The 13,788-nt window shown below is 50.1% G+C and overlaps 1 protein-coding gene across 4 annotated transcripts in view; it reads left to right on the forward strand.

Moving 5' to 3' along the window:
* Positions 1-817: 817 nt before the first annotated feature.
* The window catches only part of IGSF3 (immunoglobulin superfamily member 3), a 91,764-nt gene continuing 78,793 nt past the window's right edge, over positions 818-13,788 (forward strand). For 3 of the 4 annotated variants that reach the window (XM_072769633.1, XM_072769635.1, XM_072769637.1), the window contains exons 1-2: positions 818-898; positions 1,572-2,249. In XM_072769633.1, coding sequence (XP_072625734.1) covers positions 2,207-2,249 — 43 coding nt within the window. In that variant the 5' untranslated portion in view covers positions 818-898; positions 1,572-2,206. Of the gene's footprint in view, positions 899-1,037; positions 1,158-1,571; positions 2,250-13,788 lie in introns of those variants that run through there. The other variant, XM_072769634.1, reaches the window with a different exon arrangement.

Genomic DNA, 13,788 nt, shown 5'->3' on the forward strand with positions numbered 1-13,788 from the left:
CCAGAATGTGCCTGTATTCGTTAAGTATTGAATGAATGAAAATGCACTTGTTTGACTAGGGCTGTTCCTTCTGAAATAATTATATCTTACGCGTATTGAGGGCTTAAGACGGGGCAGGCTCCTTTCTGGTGCTTCACAAGTGTGCCTTAGCCCCATTTGGTAGGGGCGGCCTATTTCCCCATATAACAGATGAGGAAACTAAGGTACAGAGAGGTAAGTTACCGGACCAAGGTCGGCAGCAAGGACACGGAAGAACCGGGGTTAGAACCCAGGCTGTGTCCGGAATCCAGTTCGGCCACAACTTCTAGAAAGTTCTGCCCTCGAATGAAGCTCGATATGGGGCTCCACTACACGCACAGATCAAGTCTGCTGAGGGCTTTGTCTTTGCTTCCGGGAGAGGGGACCCGCTCCCGTGCCGCCTCCTCAAGGCTCACCTGGCCTTGGCGGGGCTTCGGGAAGGGCCTCGCGCTTCTTGCCCACGGCCCGGCGGCCTGCGTGCGGACCCCCTGCCTGCCCTCGGGGCTGCCCGGCCCCACGCCCCCGGCGCCCGGGTCCCGGGGTGGCTCTCGGCCTCGGCAGGTGCGCGGGGGAGAGCGAGCCGCGGCCCCCGCCACGGTCTGCCCGGCCCGGGGCCAGGCCGCGCGGCTCGGGGGGCGGGGCAGGGGCGGGGCGGGGCAGGGGCGGGGCCTCTCGCCCAGGGCCCCGCCCCCGCCCCGCCCCCGCCCCGCGCGCGGAGGCACCGGGCGCCGCGGCGGGGCTGGAGGGGCGGGGCCTCGGGAGGGGCGGGAGCGGGGCTGCCGGCGCGGCCGCCGGGGGAGGGGGCGGCGCGTCCCCAGAGGCGTGCGCCGGGACCGCGGGCCGCAGGACAGACGCGCGGAGGGAGAGGGCCGGGGGCGAGGTCAGCATCCGGGGGGAGCGCGGGCGGCGCGCGGAGGGGCGGCCGGGGCGGGGGCGGGGGCGGGGGCCGGGCCGGGGCCGGGGGCTGGAGGGCGGCGGCGCGCGCGGGGCCGGCTCCGCTCCGGGGTCGGGCCCGAGACCCTCCCCGTGGCCGGCCGAGCGCTCGGCGGGCGCGCCCCGGCGGCGGAAAGCGCAGCCCCGGTTCGCTTCTCCCTCCGTCTCTTTTCTTTCCAATCAGCGAAAAATAAACACCCGGGAAGGTAAAACAATAGCGGGGCCACCTGGGACGCGGCGCGCGCGGGGCTCCCGGGGCGGGGGCGGGGGCGGGGCGGGGCGGGCCGGGCCGGGCCGGGGCGGGGGGCCCGGGAGTGGCGGCCTCGCGTCCGAGCGCTCCCGCCGTGGCCCCGCGGAGGGTGGGGCGGCCCGCGGCGGCCGGCTCGGCGGGAGGCGAAGGGAATTCCCTGGAGTGGGGCGTGTGGCAAAGTATTGCGGGAGCCTTGGGGCTGCCCGCAGCTGCCCTGCTCTGGGCGGGGAAACTGAGGCGGGGGCCGGTGGCCGCTCGCCCAAGGTCCGAGCGCGCGGCCTGAGCGCCCTGGCCCGGGAGCGGGACCGAGGCGCCCCGGGCTGCCCGGCGCTTGCCCCCCTTTGAGCCGTCTCTGTTGTGTTTGTTTTAGAAATCGCTGGCGCCGTGGGACCCGCTTCGCTCGGGGCTGCCGGACGCCACCCCGCTCCGCGCGTTCTGGGCAGGTGTGGGCAGGTGGCCGCTCCGCGACCTGCCGACATGGATGGAGACGACTTTTTGACGAAGCGACCCAAACAGCCGGTGCCATTCCGGGGCGATTTAGCTGTCAGAGGTTTTGACAAGACCTGCCCTGCTCCCTTTGGGGAATCTGAATGAGGAAGCTTACAGACACCTTCACTGGGAAGCCAAGGACATTTCTGTATAATCAGTGGATGAAAGGATTTTCTCAGACTCTTTTTTCCCTTTTCCTGGAGGATTAATTCACTGCAATCTACAATTCCAGCGGAAACCACAAGGCACGCGATGTGGGAGAAGCCTAGAGGGCCTTCAGAATTGTTCTGGACCCTTCCTTTAGCATAGGGGGAGTTCAGCAGGAGCCACTGGCGGCCCATCCCCCCCCCACCCCCATCTTGCTGATCTCTTCTCTTTAACCTCTTCTCATTTTTTGAGTTCAGTTCTGTTTCCAAAACTATCCTCGGGAGCTATTAAGTGGATTGCCAGAAATGAGAGATTAAGCGCCCAGAGAAGAGGGAACGTCCTGTGTTGTGTCTCCTCTCCGCTGCCGACATGAAGTGCTTTTTCCCGGTGCTGAGTTGTCTGGCTGTGCTGGGTAAGTGGCTCTGCTTTATCAGGGCGATCGATGTGAAAGTTTAACCTGCTGTTGGTTCCTGTAATTCCTTGTGGTTCTTTCCCATCAACGCTTGGCATTGGGGGGACACCAGGACGTAGCCGGTGTATATCACAGGTTGGAATGGGGTACCAAGAGGCCCGCTTCTGACCCAGGAGGAACAGTGAGATACTGTTTGTTGTCTTTGAGAAGGAACATTTGCTGTCCTTGAAAGGTCTTGTGGTGTGACATTCCCCCATCTGCATGTCGGTGGTTTAGGGACTCCATGTGGCTTCTAGACTTCAGTGTCTTTGCCTCTGTGTCCATCCGCATTAATTCCTAATTCGAAGTGGCAGCATTATTCTTACTGTGGGGAAAGTTGGTTGTGGTAATGATGGTGCAGGTTTTTGTTTTTGTTTTTGAGGAGGAAGTAGGCATGAGGTGGGACAGGGTGGTGAAGGGATGCATCACTCTACCTAAGTGGTCTGTAGGCTAAGAGTGTTTGAGGATACCAGCCTTGTGTCCTCTTCACCAAGGAAACTCAGAGTGTGGTTCTGGGAGGAAGAGAGACTAGAGGAGTGGAAACTGCTTGGGAAGGGGTGTGTTAGGATTGGTTTTGATGTCCCTACAGAAGGCTGGAAGGCTTAGAGCAAAGTGAAGAACAGTGGCCCCAAGAGGCAAGCCCTTGACACCTGTCCTAGGGATTCCGTCCCCATTGCCGAGGTCCCCCCACTTTGCACATACTTTCTGTGCTGTTGAGCTACATACGTGTGGGGTCTGAGGACACATGTTGGGTCAAGGAAAAACTCCCTAGCCAGGATCTGATGCGTCCTCTGTGTCCACCTCCTCAGACCTCACACAGGAGCAAACGCTCTGACCTCTCTCTGGTCCCATCCCCTGCATTTGGAAGAGGTCATCACTGCTGCCTGTAGTGCCTGCATTTTCAAGTCTAGATATTTTGCATTTATAGAGTTTATTCATGACCTGCTGGCCGTGGAGATTGCACTCATGCATTGTCTGTACCCTTGTAGGAGTTTACAGTTGGGTAGAAAGAACGGATTTTGAAGTTAGAGAACCTGATGCGAATCTCAGCCTTACCGTGATCACTGTATGAACCTCAGTAAGATGGGATGATCCCTCCAAGGGCTGTCTTAACAGTGAAAGGCTCTAAGGTGTCCTAAACATCTTGACTGTTTTGAAAAATGTCTGGAACACATAATAAATGTGTCCAGTTGGCGGTTCTCAAACTTGGGTGCATGATGGAATCACTGTGGGAGCTTTTAAAATTCCTTGTCTCCAGGCAGCAACCCAAGACCAAGGAAACCAGATTCGCTGGGAGGGTGACCCGGGCATCATCAGTCTTTCTGCTTTCCTAAGTAATTCCAAGTGAAAGAACCAGTGTGTGAATTCATTAATGCCAGCCCTCCCTGCCCTTGTGCACACGTGGACATGGCTCCCGTGGCAGGTTAATCAGTGTTCTGCCCAGGTGAGGGTGAGGATACGGTGTCCCCATCTCCTCGTGTCACCTGTCTGTTCAGGCAGAGCGCTCTCTGTGCACCTCTCCTGAATATCCCACTGGCATTTGTTCATACTGTATTTGTCATTCATTTAGCGTCTGGGTTTAAATCAGTAATTAGTGATTCATGTGGATTCACGAAGGACAAACAAGGAAAGCCCTGGGGAGTTGGGGACGGTGGGATGCCTAAGGCGGGATAGAGGACCGGCTGGAAGGGTGGGGCCCAGGGCCAGAGAAGGAGCCACCAATGGCAAAGCAAGGATATGTGACATTTGTGCCTTTTGTCTCTTTGGGCTGCTCTAGAAATGGGAGGCCCCCTGCAGGTCCCCCCTGCAGTTCACCCTCTGGGCCATTCTGTGGAATGGAGCTTGGGTCCTGGCATTGCTCTTCCCTCCACTGCCAGCCTCTTGTATAAACGGGGGCGCCGGGGAAGAAATGAGCATCAAGGTGGTGGGAAGGGGAGCACTGACAGACGACTGGACGTGGGTGAGGGTGGGCAGGTTTAGAAGTGTGGGTGTCCCTGGTTTTTTGCACTCTGCTGCTGAAATCTCATCTTCTCCCAGCACCCGGTGACTGTCAGCATGGCAGGGAGGGGGGGTCTTGCTACTGGCTGCTAACCTTGGAGAGCAGGAGGTGTTTGGGGAGGGAGCGCAACCCAAGGCGGGGGGGTCTTATTTCCTGCTTGCAGTCTGGTGTGGGCTGATTCATGCGTCAGCATTCTTGCTGTGCAATGTAAATTAATGTGTAATGTGGATTTCAAAGAGCACAGAATCCCAAGGTTTTATGCTCATTTGGGTCACACACCCAGAATCAAATTTTGTTTGTAAAAAGTAGGCTAAGGCTAATAAGTACTTTGCAAAGTAGCATTGAGACAAGTGCTGCCAGCCTCCAGAAATGGCAGTTGGAGTTGAAAGACCCTATGATGGTACACCAGGGTGTATCCAGGGTAAATCTCGCACATGCCTGCAACTCCCTCCACGTCCTTAGACTTGTGCTTTCTGCTCCCTTCCTTTGCCAGTGTCTGGGATTTGGATCAGGTCCCTCCTTTTGATTCCTGCCCTTGTCTTTGTCCTCCCGAAGCCACATTGACCACTCTGTCATGTTTCTTCCTCTTGCAGCTCTGGGTGCCCCACCCAACTTGGGAGCCATTGGCTGCCACGGCCACCCATGTTCCAGTTCCAAAGCCATCCTAAGCCCCAGCCTGGTTGAGCCACGAGGGTAGTAAAGCCTCCACTGCTGAGAATGGGTGGAGCTAGAGGGGCAGAAGACGAAAGGGAGGGGGGCTGGTGTGACTGTGGCATGAATGTGGCATGCCTGTGAAAAGGAGGGAATGAGGAGAGAGGGAGAGCTAGCTGTGGCTGTGGCTGTGCCTGGCAGCAGCCTGCATGAATGACAGTGACATGGAAAGATGACAGCAATGTGGGAAAGACAGAATGGGATTTGTGTCTACAAGAACAGGAAGGGGACAGTCAGGAAAGGTGATTAGAAGCTTCAGGCACACAAAGCAAATTTCAGTTTTACATAGCCACACGTAGTTATGCCTCCTAGGCCGTGCTGATGTTGTGGACAAGATGACAGAGCTTTAAAAGTGTTAGCCAGGAAAGATACAGGAGGTTGGACCATCTCTGGATCAGCACAGGAGAATCTGTAGCTGGCTGATGATCTCCTCCAGTGAGAGAATTTCATTTGTCCTCTTGCTTGAATAGGATGGGACCGAGGCAGTGATCACTTACCTCCCAGTTATGGAAGAGGCCAGAGGATTCTTCCAAAAGAGACTGAAGGAGAACTTTGATGTTCTGATGAGAGTGAGTTCAGAGGCAGGACTCATGATCAAAGGCAGAAGACAGAAGGGAAGCTGCTTGGGGCAGTCAGGGAAAGAGTTCTTAAGATCGTGATTTATGGATGAACAAACACCATCCCCACCAGTTGTCACAGAGGTGGTGCACTTCCCTCTCCTGGGGACCATCTGACCAGGGGGCTGGAGAAGAAAATCCTTGTTAGGAGGTCTAAACTGGCCAGGATGCCTTTCAACTGTGCAAATTATTAAGCCCCCACTGGGCACCCAGGGCTGTGTTAAGACGCCCCAGTCTCCTGCATTTTGCATTGCAGTAAGAGAAGAAGCAGTAATGATACCACATCTCCTGGCTCTGGCCTTTGCTGTGAAGCGAACCCTGTCTCATTAAGTCTTCAAAATATACCCACTAGATAGATGACTCACATCATCACCTTTCTGTAGATGGAGATGTTGAGGTCCAGGGAGGTTAAAGAGCTTGCCTTGGGTAGACTACTGTACCAGCTCCATATGGCGCTCCACAGTGGTAAGGATCCAGGCTCCTAATGTCTTGTTTCATGTGCATGCCCCCATTCACAAGGTCATTGCATGGTCCAAGATGGCTGTGCTAGCCCCAGCCATCACGAAGGAGATGAAGAATTGGTGACAGGCAAGATCTCATAATTGGGGGACACTTCTGGGAAGTTGCACACATCTCTTCTGTTTTCCATCTCTGTCTGCTAGAACTTGAGTGTATGACAATACGTGGCTGCAAGGGGTGGCTGACAGATATCATCCTTAATTCTGAGTGTCCAGCGAAAAATTGAGGGTTCTGGGGAGAGAACAGATTTTGGAGGGACTGCAACGGATTGCTGGCAGAGCAACAGAGCTAGTAAGTGGCAGCACAGGGTTTTGAGGCCAAGATTATTTGGTTCACATCCTCTGTTCCTTCCATCTCGCCAGCTGCCCCCCTGGGAGTGTGCGGCCCAGCCCCTGGCTTCTAAGAAGCCTTATTGGGAGGGCATGAGCCAGATGAGCCACCAGTTGTTACAATGGGATGCAACATAAATCAGTGTATAATTACACAAGCAGTGTTGTGGTTTTAGCAGTTGTACTGTAGTGTCTACAGAATGCTTATGTGCCAGTCACTGCTAGACACTTCGCAGAGCAAGCCGTTCTGGATGAAGGACTGGCTCTGTCGTTCTGACTACTATAGCTCCAGAGCTCAGCTCTATGCCTGGCACAAAATCAGTAGGTGTATAGTTAATTTTTTAATGAACACATGGTTTCTCTATTGGCTTCCTTGATCAAGATAAGGAAACTCAAGGCTCAGACAGTTTAAATCGTTTTGCTTGAAGGACAAGTGCTAGAGATTGGCAGAGCCAGGATTTGAGTCCAAGTTTGGCTCTAGAGCTTGTGACCTTTTATGCCACCAGACAAGGGATCTTGACCTTTTTGGTGCCCGAGATTCTTTGGGCAGCCTGTTGAAGGCTGTGGACCCTTTCTTTGGATAACATTTTGAAATGCATAAATGAAAACATATAGACTAACAAAGGAAATCAATTATATTGAAATACAGTCTTCAAAATATTAAACAAATTTGTGATCATAGCAATATGCTTTTTCAGTAATGCATTAAATAAGCAGCTCTAACAGCAGATCTGACAATTATTTTAATTATGGCATAGTGAGGCACGGAAAGGGTATGTTGAGGTATCTGTGTCAAACTGTGATGTGATATGAAAGCATGTGTGATTTCTGTTGTGACAAAGTCACAGGTCCTGGAGACATCGCCCGCGATGGCTGCCTGGATTCATAATCAAACAGTTCACATTCACAGAGAGGTTAGTTGAAAATAAAGGCATAATTTTTCCCCCCATTCAAGCTCACATACCTCCTGAATTCTGTTCAGGGACCCCTGTGAAGTTCAAGGTGAAGTTCAGTGTAGGCGGTGGTTGTCGGGAAGGCTCTGTGTGAGAGGACTTCATTAGCTTTCAGAAATGGGCAGGGATTCCATGCAGGGAGCATTCTCTTCCCAGTAGAATCCTGATCCTGCAGAGGAGACAGCCATCATAAAGGTGGTAGAGTGGCCCTTTAGGGTTTGGACAAATGACTGTCAGTGGCTTTAGGGTCCAGTTCGTCTGGGATGATGAGGGCACAGAACTGGCTTAGGTTGTAATGAGTTTGGGATTTGGGCTTAGACTGGGTCCCCAGAGCCCAGGCAGACGACTTCCGCTGAGCCGTGGCCTGGAAACTGAATGAAGTGGCTCCGTTGCTGGCTTCCCATGGTCCCTGGCCTTGTGCATCCTCCATTATGGCTCCTTGATTAATATTTTTAAGTTCCTGCGGGAGCTCTTCATTTGGCATGATTGGACACCTGTTTCTTTGCTGCTTGAAAGTGAGCACAGCTAACTCCTCATAAAGGGTTGGTTTTTAATTTAAGGAAATTTAGGACACCTGTGTGTGAATGCCCCCTGATTTTCAAAGAAATGAGTGGTTGCATCAAAATCAAGCTTACATTTGTAGAAAAGCACACGTTGCCAAATTCCCTCATCAAGGACGCTTTATTAAGTGACTAATTGTGGGCCACAGTGGTGGGCACTTAACAAAGACCATGGCAGTGAACCTCCCGTAACTGGAACCCTCAATTAAGTGGGATTTTGTTTTTATTTTTGATCTCCACTTTCCGAAAGGCAAAAAAAATCAGAAGATGTGGCGGCAAGGATTTATTCTAGAAATTAGCTTCCAGGCCACCAGCAGTCCAGTCTGTACACCTTCCGCATCTATAATTATAGTAGCAGAAGAGAATGATGAGCCTCAGGGCACTGCAAGATCCTAAATCAAAGATTAAATTATATTAACTCTACTCAGGCTGGAAAAGTGGTCAGATGTATTTCAAAAACCTTTATAACAGGCTTTATGATAACAAGAGTTGAAGCAAAGTCTCTGCTTAATCTCCTATTAACCCTTTAATTAAATCCACCTGAAAACCCTGTCTCCGCCACCTTCACCATCCAAGTGACCCAGGCTTTGCTGGAGGCCACCCTGTCCGTCCCTTGTTTTCTAAGCGATGATCATCTAAGTCCAGCAGTCAAACAAATGGCAAGTCACTTTGCAAATGGGCAGGAAGACATGGCAGGCCATGCCCCCTGAGGACAGACGTCTTTTGGGGAAGGAGGGGCCAGGCAAGTTTGTTCTTGTTTTCAGCCCAGCAAGAGCAGTGAGGGAATGTTGACCAGGAGAGGGATGAGGCTGGAGTATCTTGTGAGTGGCCAGTCTGGAAAGGCTTTCTGAAAGAGCTAGAATGTTTGGCATTTCTGAAGTAATAAGAGAGTTGAGGTCCTGGCAGAACTGTGCGGGGTGGAGACCACTCTGGGCGCATGGGGCTGATTTGAGAAGGCTTCTCAAGGAGTGGAGAAGCCCGAGTGTCAGTGGGCTGGGGCCCTGGAGCTGCTGGTCCGTAAGAATTGGAGCAGTCAGTTGGCATGAGGTCTTGGGTGTTTGGGCCTGAGACAGAAGGAAGGTACCAGAGACCTGTAAGTGGGTGTCCTGGAGGACCGCTGAAGTGGCCAGGGAAGGTAGGAGGTGTCCTGGAGGTGGGGGTCCAGGGTGGAAGTGAAGTATAACAAGGGAAGGGCTTTCGTGGGTGCCTGGGGGGCTCAGTTGGTTAAGCATCTGCCTTCGGCTCAGGTCATGACCCCAGGGTCCTGGGATTGAGTCCCACATTGGGCTCCCTGCTCAACGGGGAGTCTGCTTTTCCCTCTGTCCCTCCCCTTGCTCGTTCTCTCTCTTCCTCTCTCTCTCTCTCTCTTTCTCAAAGAAATAAATACAATTTTTCTTTCTTTTTTTTTTTTTTTTTTTTTAAGGGAAGAACTTTCGTGTACCGTCAAAACATCGTCAGGGCAGTGAACTCAAAACAAAACCGTGAACTCAAAGAAATCAGTGGCCTCTTCTTCTTGATTTTCAGGTCCCTAGGCCTTTCTTTTATTAAAACAGGGGTGGGGGGTGGGGAAGGAATCTGATATCAGTTGTGTGTTCTTTCCCCAAATCTGATTCTTTGGTGTACGGGGAGCATGTTCAGGATTGCCTTAAATGGGCCTTATTCTTGTGTATTTAATACTGTTTTTGTAATGCCCACTTTCCTATTCTCTGGAGCACAGTCCACACTTCCTTTCTTGTGGTGACTTCTGAGAACACCATCTCTGCCCTCAGGGTGCTGGATCCCAGCTTGGGACACCTTGGTGACATAGTCCGGTCTTGAGGCAAGCTGTTGACCTCCTTCTCATGGCTCCCTTTTAGTACTTCCCTTCCCTTAGGGGCCCCATCTGTTTGAAATCTTCTGTCTTTCAGCATTAATTACTAATTGATCTGTTTTTCCTATGTAGTAACCAGTATGAACACTCACACTTGATGTAGTGCTATAGTTGAGCTCTAAAGGAGAGTTAATCGGGCACTCTGCATTGCCCATGACCAAAAGACACAAAAGGGCTTTGCCTATTAGGTACCTTAGCCCTGGATCTGCAGTTTAGTGGAAGTGGTGTCATTGTTCGGTGTTTTGAAATGTCTAAGGTGGGGGCACTGGGTGGCTCAGTGGTTGAGCATCTGCCTTTGGCTCAGGTTGGGATTCCAGGGTCCTGGGATCAAGTCCTGCATCAGGCTCCCCACAGGGAGCCTGCTTTTCCCTCTGCCCATGTCTATGCCTCTCCCTGTGTGTCTCTCATGGATAAATAAATAAAATCTTAAAAGTCCAAGGTGGCCAGCTTTCCTACCCCACGTGATCCGTTGAGAGCCTCCTGGCACTTGGATAACCTTGGTATTTGCCCATTCAGTGATTGCGTCGGTGACCTTGATTGACTTTGCCAGGAAGGACTTAGTAGGAAGAGCAACAGGAGCCTGATGCTGAGTAACCAGCCATTGCTGCAGGTCAAACCACACCTGTCCTGTCCAGGAACGACCTACTCCTCTTTCTTTTCTTTTTTTAAAGACTTCAGAGAGGTTTCACAACCTCTTAGAGGTAACAATCGCATCAATCTTAAATTTCACTGAAGACTTGATTTGAATCAACTCATAATTTAAAACAACAAAATGCTTTAGGGTAACGTTGTGTAAGAGGAAGATCATGAGAAATTGGTTTCAATTTCAGAAGGTAGCTTATAATTGCTTTGTGTTTTGGATTTTTAAATAGTTGACAGAGGTAACAGGGGAGTATAGTTGTGTGACAAAAAATCCAGACAGTACAGAGAATAAAATGTGATGGTTCCCACTCTCTGCCCTATGCCCCTTACTGAGTCTGATGTATATTCTTCATAGTTTAATATATATTCTTCTAGATCTTTTTAATTCCTATGCATATATTCCCACAAATATAGATTTTTTTTCTGACATAAATGGAATCATACAGAACATATTGTTCAAGAACTTGATTTTAAAAGAGTAATTTAAAAAAAAATAAAAGAGTAATTTACCTCACTGTTTTTTCAGGCTTAATTTTATGGGCATATCAGAACTGATTTGGTTATTTTATAGTTAGTTGCAACTGTAATTTGTGAAATCATTGGGGAGTGGTGAGCCTCATTCAATAGCTGTATCACGGAATAATTTTGTCTTGCTGTATCAAGAGCAAGAATCATAATAAACACTACCCTTACGTTTTAACGTACTTAATGAAAATAATTGACTTGTTTATTCTGAATATTTTCTCCCCAAACACATAAATTTAACAAATTAAGTACACACATATTTTGTTGACTGTTTTAGTTATAATTTTGAAATGATGTTGAATTCAAATGAAGCCTATTTAAAACTTGCTAAGAGGATAACCATAAATCTTGGGTTTGGGGTTTAATTTAGTCAAGTTTCTTATTTGCTCACTGACTAGGAGAAAAAACGAGAGAAGTTTCCCTTGCATTTTCAATTCCCGAATAATTCTTCCATTTAGAGTGAACTGAATAACCACTGAGGTAGCTGGCTACCAGACATGTAAGACCTTAACACAAGAGAGCACTTATTTTTCTAGTGCTCCAGATGCAGCTATATCTGTAAAAAAAAAAAAAAAAAAAAAAAGATGCTCATTTCAAAGTGTTGGGTTACTTCTCAGGTTCACGAGTGTGACTGTCTTTAAATCCCTGGGAACAAATGCAGGTTTCTTGGATCATTCACCTTGAGTCCTGATTTTTTAAAAAATAATTCCCATTTGGGATGGATGGTTGTTGGATTCACATATCATAGTCAGCTCTTCTTCAGCATCCGGGTTTGACCTGCCACTTCCCATCCCGGAGACCACTGTTCTGCTACAAACCACTTATGATACTTTCCTAAAAAGAGTTTTCATTGGATCATTCAGCAAATGCTTGAATGCTAGCTCCTAGCAGTTGATTTTTGGGTTAAATCTTTTAAAGAAGAGTTAAAAGGTAAAATCATGAGAAACATTTTAAGAAGGCACCTGATCTGTATTTTTAATCTTAATAAATAGAAAGATTAATTAAAAACACTCTGACATGGAGGAGTCCTTTCTTTCCCTAAGGTCTGTCTTGTCTTGCTGTTACTTAACATCTTTTCCTCCTGGTTTGTTCTCAGCTCTCCTTTAGCAGCTGTGAGTTACACATACCCTGTCAGTCCTGACGAAGGGCCTTTTAAGGAGTATGACATGAATACCATTGATTGGGGGAGATTGGGGTGGGTGGCCCCTTGAGTGCAAATTCTTTCTCTTGAAAATGCACGAATATTCCTAAGTCCTGGATATGTGGAGCATCCTTATTCACTGCTGTGGATAATGTCTGTCTTTGGGAACTGGGGATTTTGTCCTTCGCTCTAAATTTCTAGGAAGCCAGGACAAAAGAGAACTAGAACAGTCACATACTTCCCATCTCGACAGGAGGTGGCATCCACACCAGGCTTTCTCTGGAGGACCCTCTGTGGGGAAGTGTGGTGGCCGTAAGGTAGATGTGTCTCCTGCCTTATACTCTGCCTCCCTACTTCCCCCACACAGTGGCTCCCCCTCAGGGAGCCTTGGGAGGGGAAGGCTGTCATGGGGACAGCTCAGGGACCTCTCCAGGGTGGGCCTGGGTTCCAGAAATCGTTGAGACGGCTCAGCAGGGTCCAGGCTCTTCCAAGTCTACATCTCGCCAAGTGCCATTGTCCCTTCACCTTGGGCTACCCCTGAGCACTCACTGATCTGCACTTCTCCTGAATGCCACCAGTGCTACTTCCCTTTTCTCCAACCAGTCACCTAAGTCTTAGGTTCCAGGCAGGTTGGAAATGCTGGACGAGGCCATCCTTCTCCTGGCAAGCAGCACTTCTTGGAGGCCTTTCTGGGGCTCCTCATCAGTTTTGCTCCGTGGTGGTTTCCTGTTGGTTTGGAGTTGGCTGGTCTCTTGGGAATTCTGCTTCCCAGATGGACACATCTGGCAGTTTATCAGAGAGTGACTGTGTAGGTAGAGTCATCCTAGATTAATCCCAAAACTAGACCACCCTTTAGGACGCTGGTTAGAGATGATGGGCTGAATAACTTCTTAAGGTCTTCTGATGGTGTAGTGCCAAAGAAAGCATGCTGGACAGTTTTGCCATCTGTCTTCTAGTCTTTCATGAGACAGGCAAGATCACATCTGAGTGCCCTGCCCAGCCTTTCCTCTGTCCCTCTGTCAGAAGGGGCTGGGGTCCCCAGCTGGGTGGGGTGCTGGAGGAACAGCATCTGTGACTCCTGTCACACGGATGAATCCAACGCTTCAGAGAAACTCCCTGCCAGTGAACTTCTGGAAGGTAGAAAGTAGATTGAGAACCCATGTGCCTCTTGGCTTGAATGTATTTGAAGAGAATCCTTAGGGATCTCATGGGTAAGCCTCTTCTCTTAAAGGGGAAGTGTTCTGGAGGTGAGTTAAAGATTGCCACGGCCTGGGTTGGGGAGAGAGGGGCAGCGCTGGAGAACACTCCTCACAGAAGAGAAGCTTCTGCTATACGTAGTCTTTGTTTTAAAATTAAAACATTACGTAATCCAAACATTTGCCTTCCCACTTTTACCCCTGCCACAGAAGAGCTGTAATTTCCCATATTTGGAATTTGGGGAGAGCCAGGCCTCATTTGAAGACAAGGCCAGATTCAGTCTATGCTTTGGGGGAAAGTAAGTAAATACGAGAGCCTCGAGGGCTGCTGTATTTATGGTGAATCTGTGATTACTGCATGTGCCTCCTTGTCATAATTTATTCAGCAGCCCCCAATGTCCTGGAGCTGGTGCTGTGCCCATCAGTAATCTGACTCTT

This window comes from Canis lupus, chromosome 12, assembly GCF_048164855.1.
Source record: "Canis lupus baileyi chromosome 12, mCanLup2.hap1, whole genome shotgun sequence".
Classification (NCBI taxonomy): domain Eukaryota; kingdom Metazoa; phylum Chordata; class Mammalia; order Carnivora; family Canidae; genus Canis; species Canis lupus.